This window comes from Portunus trituberculatus, chromosome 24 (assembly GCF_017591435.1).
Source record: "Portunus trituberculatus isolate SZX2019 chromosome 24, ASM1759143v1, whole genome shotgun sequence".
NCBI classification, from domain to species: domain Eukaryota; kingdom Metazoa; phylum Arthropoda; class Malacostraca; order Decapoda; family Portunidae; genus Portunus; species Portunus trituberculatus.
Window position 1 is genome coordinate 17851989 of NC_059278.1, and position 7500 is coordinate 17859488.

General features: G+C 38.1%; 1 protein-coding gene across 1 annotated transcript in view; it reads right to left on the minus strand.

Annotated features, from left to right (window-relative positions):
• The window catches only part of LOC123508453 (oxytocin receptor-like), an 18285-nt gene that overhangs the window by 3871 nt on the left and 6914 nt on the right, over nt 1–7500 (minus strand). The window contains exon 2 of the mRNA XM_045262199.1: nt 4759–4871. Coding sequence (XP_045118134.1) covers nt 4759–4871 — 113 coding nt within the window. The remainder of the gene's footprint in view (nt 1–4758; nt 4872–7500) is intronic.

Consider the following 7500-nt stretch of genomic DNA (forward strand, 5'->3'; position numbering starts at 1 on the left):
ATGTTATTGTTATCATTTGTATTATAGTTGCCCTCAGTCACTACCACTCAGAACCGGTGTGTGTGTGTGTGTGTGTGTGTGTGTGTGTGTGTAATCCAATACAGGCTGTTTACCTTATTGATAAACTGAGGGTAACGGTACTCGGGAAACCTCATCTCTCCTCATCATTGGAAAAAGAGAAAATAGGAGTAGGTAAAGTGAAGCAGCCTGTTATTATAAGTAATGAGGAAATACTAGAGGATGCGAGAGGTAATGATAACCGGCTGGAGGAACACAAAGAGGAGGAGGAGGAGGAGGAGGAGGAGGAAGGAGGAGGAGGAGGAAAAGGAGTAGTAGTAGTAGTAGGAGGAGGAGGAGGAGGAAGAAGAAGAGGAGTAGGAGTAGGAGAAAGAAGAGTAGTAGGAGGAGGAGGAAAAAGAGGAGTAGGAGTAGGAGGAGGAAGAGTATTATTATTATTATTATTAGTAGTAGTAGTAGTAGTAGGGGTAGTAATAGTAGTAAGAGAAGGAGGAGGAGGAGAAGGAAGAGGAGGATGAGGAGGAGAAGAAAGAGGAGAATGGAGGAGGAGAAAAAAGAGGAGGAGGAGGAAGAAGAGAAGGAGAATTAGAAGGAAAGCTGTGGACGTGACGAGCTTTAGGTATGAACATCCATTGTGTAGGAAGCGAAGATATGAAAACAGGGATCAGGGAAAGATAATGACGGAATGAGAGAGAGAGCCGAGTGATGGAGGCAGGAGAAAACAATGACATGATGCGAAGACAAGAGAAGAAAATGAAGGAATGCTGGGAGAAATGAGTGGTGAAGATAAGAGACGACGCAGATAGAGGGTCAAGAAAGAAAAATAAATGAATGAAAGGGAACAGAAAGTAAGAGAAAAAGAAAATATGACAAGAATATAAGACTTAAGGAGGAAAATGATGAAGTGAGAGGGAGAAATAAGTGATAAAAATAGGAGAAAAAAAAAGTAACAAGGGAATAACGGAAATAGAAAAAAAGGACAGGGAAAAGGGAGAAGGTTCAAAGGAGGAAAACTATTTTGTCGATAGGAAATCAAAACCTTTATTCAACACGACTTCATTCAAACACCACACGGAAAAGTATAGCCGGCTTATCACGAATTTTTCTTCCTGCTAATAACTTAGAAATATGATTAACTTGTCACTACAGCCTTTAAAACACCCTTCATGAAAGATGCGTGGAATTTCAGCTTAAGCTTTTAAAATTCTGAAATAATAAGTTTGGATTTTAGAGTCTTTTTTTTTATTTTTTACGGCTTTCTAATCTTCACCGTTCAATTTTTTTTCCCTTTGCTGATACTCACTCGGTTTAACTCATAATTTGTAACCTCAGCCTGCCCACTCATTACAGTTGTCACTCATTGCTCAAACCTCTTCTCTCTCTCTCTCTCTCTCTCTCTCTCTCTGATTCTACTCTATTCTCCCCAATGCAAAAAAAAAAAAAAAAAAAAAACTGAAAAGATAAATTAATAAATAAATGAAATGAAATATAGGGAAGTTTCAAGAAATATATATTTTTTTCCTTTTTTCTTTTCTTTTTTCTTTTTTTTTTTTCTTGCTAAGTCTCTCGAACCAGCAAAGGGGACTGGCAACTGACTGAGCTTTTTTTTTATTTATTTTTATTTAATGTTGCCCTTGACCGGGTTTCCTCTCTTACATTAAATAAAGAAGGAGACTGTGGTTATAATTTACGTGGTTGAAGGTTAGATGGTAAGTGATGCTGGGTTTTTAATTGTAGTAAAGTGAGATTTCAAGACATTTATCCCTTCTTTTTTTACTAACTCTCTCGGACCAGCAGGGGGACTAGCAACTAAGTGGGCCTCTCTTTTTTTTTTATTTTATGTTGCCCAAGACCGGGTTTCCTCTCTTATATTAAATAGAGATGGAGAATGTGGTTATATTTTACGTGGTTGGAGATTAACTGGTTAGTAATGCTAGGACAAAATGAAAAATAGATCCCAATATAGTTTTCTCGATAATGATTAAATCCGAATATAATTTTTCCGACCACTCCATCGTGATCAAAGGAACACACACACACACACACACACACACACACACACACACACACACGGTAGGGTATTATAAATTTGTGGATACTCTTACAGATATCATATTAATTCAGTATTCAGGTTATGCAATTATTACATTCAAAACATGTGCCTATTTTTTCTTTTTAGTGTTTGTGAATTTTTTCCTCTCTTAATTTGTTGCGCTTTGAGATTGCATTTAGTATTTCATATAGTTTAGATTCAAGATTTATTTTTATTCCTAGCATCAGTTTTCATACCATACTCATATATCTAGATTTTCGTGTTTAAAAGTGTATATATATTTTTTTTTTGTATATACGTTTTTTTTTTTTATATTTTTTAGTCTTACTATTTTTGGAAGCATATATTTAATCTTGTTTGTGATCCGATCCTTTGAATTTTCTCATCATGTTTTGCTATTATTAGTTTTCAAAAGTTACGTACATATCTTAATTTTCATAGTTTTTGCTCTCACTAGTTTTTGAAGCATGTATTCGATCGTGTTTGTAATCTGATCTTTTAGTAATCTTATAATTTTTTGCCATTAACCCCTTCAGTACCATGACGCGTTTTTGTATTGATTCTGCTTACTGTTTGGTGATTTTGTACAGCTTGAGAAACTAATGTGAGGGATTGAAATAATGAAGACTCTACCCATTAATCTTCCTACCTCCATAAATCCTTCCTAATGTAAATAAAATGGTCAAATCACACCCATGCCCAAGGTAAAAAATTAATTCCAGTACTGAAGGGATTAACAATTTTCAAAGCTTACCTATCTAAATATTCTTGTTTGAAAAATAAAATAAAATGCACATATTCCAAACATACAACACATGGATAGTTTGCTGTTTATTCTAGGCAGTAGTAGTGAAACAAGAACAAGAACCACTGACTCTGTTCCTGGTTGGTTGAGTCTGTACTGACCCATATTCTTATACACTTCTACGCTGCACCTTCACTATTTTCACAGGACTCTAGTTGAAGTGACACGGGTTTTTTAAGGATGTCTCTGCAATTCTAGTGACACGTTAACAAGTTTCCTGCATTATCAACAAGACAAATACTCTTTAGAACTCGGCTAATCGTCTCTCTAGTCTTTGAAAATGCTTGCGGTGAGAGAAGGAAGCGTTTCTAAATACGGCGCAATGTCAGAAATATACTGAGATTGCTTCACCGACTGCCTCCGCCAACAGTAAGAACAGCCGCCCTTCATATCACACTAACCATTACCTGAGGCCCTGGAATTGCTGCACCACTTACTGAAGCACTGTTGGAAGTAATAGCTTGGTGGAAATTGAGTTTTTTTTTTTATGTAAGAAGTGAAAGCAGGCCAAGGGCAACATGAAACGAAAAAAAAAAAAACCCACTAAGTTGCCAGTCCCCGTACAGGTCCGAGAGAGTTAGCTGAAAAAAAGGGATAAAAGACTTGAAACCTTCCTCTTAACTCCTCGATTTCTGTCTGGAACACATTTTTTTTACCATGAGTTTTGGGTAATGATTGGACGATTTTATTTAAATTAGGAAGGGTCTGTTGAGGTCAGAAGATTAATGTACAGAGTCTTCAGTATTCTAATCCCAACATAAGTATCTGAAGCTGTATAAAATCACCAAATAGTAAGCGGAATAAATATGAAAACGCGTCATGGTACTGAAGGGTTTGAATGAAGTCCAGGAAGATGGAGTATGAAGAGAACTGATGTATTTCCGCAATATTCAAATTGTGACCTTTTTTAGCAAGTATATTTCATCTCCACATGTTGAGTTTCGAAATGCTGTTGTTTGCGATTGTTTAGTATTTTCGTATTTCAAAACACTAAGTAATTGTGAAAATGAAATAAAAATGGAGCAGACAGACAGATTGACAAATAGATAAGCAAGCCAGGAAATGAAACGAGAAAGACATTACCTCGTTATTGCTACTCAAATGTGGAAAAACGAAATAAGCCGCCGTGGTACAGTGGAACCATGCGTGCTTTGGGGTCCGAGGGGTCTCCAAGCGCACGGGTTCGAATCCTGTCCACGGTCCGAGTGTAGGTTGGGCTTCCTCACTCGGGGCAGCGGTTTCCTAGCGGGTGGGCTTTGAGATAGGAGGTACCACAAAAAAAGTATCCCCTTTAGCCCATAAATTCCCGTGAAAAGCCCACATGGTATAAATAAAAAAAAAGATAGATAGAAAAACAGATAAATGAAAGAAGGACACTGCAAAATACATAGAGATAAATAAATGAAGCAATAAATACTGTACGTAGAGAGACGAAAAGGAGAATAGGATGCTACGGTCATTAGTATTCAGACTTTGTAATTAATGACATTGTTGCGTAACAGGAAACAAACAGTGCTTATTATTGGCGAGGTAATGAGGCGCGTGGGGAATACAGGCAGAGTAATTAATGATTTTTCGCTCAGTCCATTGAATGAATATAAGTGAAAAGATCAAGGAAAAAAATGGCGTTTGTCATGATTTTGAACGCGTAATTAAGAGAGAGAGAGAGAGAGAGAGAGAGAGAGAGAGAGAGAGAGAGAGAGAGAGAGAGAGAGAGAGACTAACAACGATAACAATGAAAGATAACAAAACAAATAACACAATACAAGACAAACTGAGAATATGCAAGAAAACCAACGTGTGTGTGTGTGTGTGTGTGTGTGTGTGTGTGTGTGTGTGTGTGTGTGTGTGTGTGTGTGTGTGTGTGTGTGTGTGTACGTACCCGCAGCTGGTTGAGGAGAGTACCGCTGAAGTACAGATAGATCCAGGGGTTGGTGCAGCTGTTGAGGGAGCCGAGCAGCATGCAGACCACGGTGACGGGGCTCAGCATGCTTACTGCCAGGGAGAGAGAGAGAGAGAGAGAGAGAGAGAGAGAGAGTGAAGTTAACGGAAGTAAATGTGTTATTCATATAAATATTTGGTATGCATCCACTCACACGCTCTCTCTCTCTCTCTCTCTCTCTCTCTCTCTCTCTCTCTCTCTCTTTCTGAAAAGTCATACCGATACAGTTTGTTATCCAGCTTAATGTCTTTTACGTGTGTGATCTGAAATAAAATACTGAACCCCTTCTGACCTGTGTGTATATGTGTGTGTGTGTATATGTGTGTGTGTGTGTGTGTGTGTGTGTGTGTGTGTGTGTGTGTGTGTGTGTGTGTGTGTGTGTGTGTGTGTGTGTGTGTGTGTGTGTGTGTGTGTGTGTGTGTGTGCGCGCGTCATTATAAAAACAACTATAATCCTTTAGTACAAGGTAACAAATTAAGTAACACGACCGAAAAAGTTAATATATGTTATGGCCACACACACACACACACACACACACACACACACACACACACACACACACACACACACACACACACACACACACACACACACACACACACAAACACACACACTCTGTCATAAAGTTAAAACGTTGAAGTAAAAGTAAACTTGTATTTGGAAATATTTTAGTTAATCTCCTTGCTATGAAAACCTTCTTTTCTTTTAACATTGTAACTATTTGTAAAAGCTGTTATTTGTATTTTTCCTTCTAACAAAGCTGAATGCTCGTTTAACCTTAACTTCCACTACTATATACCTCTTTTGAATACCACTAACAATACGAAAACTCTCTTGAAAGCTACAATTATTGCAATACAGGCTATTAAACTTTCACAGAAGTAAGCTTGCACTTTTGAGAACCGAATCTTTGACCAAAGAAAAAGAATAAAACACAAAACATTCTTAACCTCTTCAGTAGAGGAACGCTCTTTTGCATTGAGTTTTGGGGTTTGATTACACGATTTTATTACATTTTGAAGGGTTTATGGAGGTCAAAAGATTAATGGCTAGAGTTTTTACTATTTTAATCCCAACATACGTTTCTAAAGCTGTATATCACCAAATAGTAAGCAGAGTGAATACGAAAATGCGTCATAGTACTGATGAGAATAACTCTTCAGTACCATAACGCATTTCCATATCAATTTTGTTCATTATTTATTGATTTTACACATCTTCAGAAACTTATGTGGGAATTAAAATAGTAAGGACTCTGGTCATCAATCTTCTGACCTCCATAGACCCTTCCTAATGTAAATAAAATTGTTTAATCTTACCTAATACTCAAGGTAAAAATATGTCCCAGTACTGAAGAGGTTAAGAAAGCCAAGCAAGTCTCAATAGAGTGTGTTGGAGGAAGGAGAGGCGAGGTGCAACAACCTTTCAGAAGAGGACGTGACGGAAGAGAAAGAGGAAGGGAAGTGTCCTTATTTCCTCCATCACTCTTCCCTCTTATGCTAAAAACAACACGAACATCACGCACCACAAATAAAGGGAAGTTTTCAAAGCTGGAACTGAAATACCTATCTGTGTTTACTCGCCTCTCTGCTGTCGCCCTGAGGTTGCATCAAATCTTGTCACGAAATTCCTAACCATATTGAATCAGAGGGACGTAAAATGCTGGCACTCTGAGTCTATTTTGCTTCACTTTCCCTCGTCTGGAGTTTGTGTGAGCGCGGAGAGTGTATTTTTTAAACTTTTGAAAGCCTTGTCTCTGCTTTTTAATTAGATGTTATTGTGAGTTATCAAGAGTGTTTTCATGATTCCAGGGGCAGTTTAACAAGGTCTTGCACAGCCAACAATGCCAGTAATGCGGGAAAGCTTGCGAGAACCTGACTAGTCGTGGCTTTTGGAAATAATAGAGGAAAAAGCGCCTCAGAATAGCACACTAAAGCACAACAACATCGAGGAATATGCAAGAAGCTACGAGACTTATACGTGGCAGTCCTGGAGTGAAACCTGTACCCACTTTATTAATTCTTTTTGTGTAATTCTTTTGTCTTTATAAAGAATGGCACGTCAATTAATATATCTTCCCTCCTGTTACCTATGCCAGTGCCACTTTCACATAGAAAATAATGGTAATGATATACTTTTAAAGTCCCCTGTTGACTGCACCGCTTTAGTATATGAAGAGACGCACTTCTCTATAACTAATTCTCCCCTGAGCTTACGAGTATTGGGAAGTGGCAGGCAGCTTTAGGTTCAGCGCTTGTGGCCGTGTATTTTCCTCATTTATAGCTCGCGGTGGGGGTAATAAATGTTGGCCGCTGGTATAAACGTTGGCATAATCGCACATTCTGATATAACGATAATGCGCTCCAGTGTTATCATTCTATAAAAAAAAAAAAAAACCCTGTGGCCATTGATTATATTATCCTTGTAGTGGGGAGAGGGAGAAAATGATGAAATGAATACAGTGGTTTGTGTTATTGTTGGAGTTCTCATTATGTTTCAGCCAGCTGCTGCGGAACGATTTTGTGGATGATGTGTTTGTCTTTGGTGTGACTCGTGGTGGCCGGAGATCAGAGAGGAACGCATTTAGTTACCAAAGGGGATCAATGCATGCAAAACTGCCGCTGGCTATTTTTATTTATTTATTTATTTATTTTTTACTCTTGGATTTTCTTCTCTCCCTCT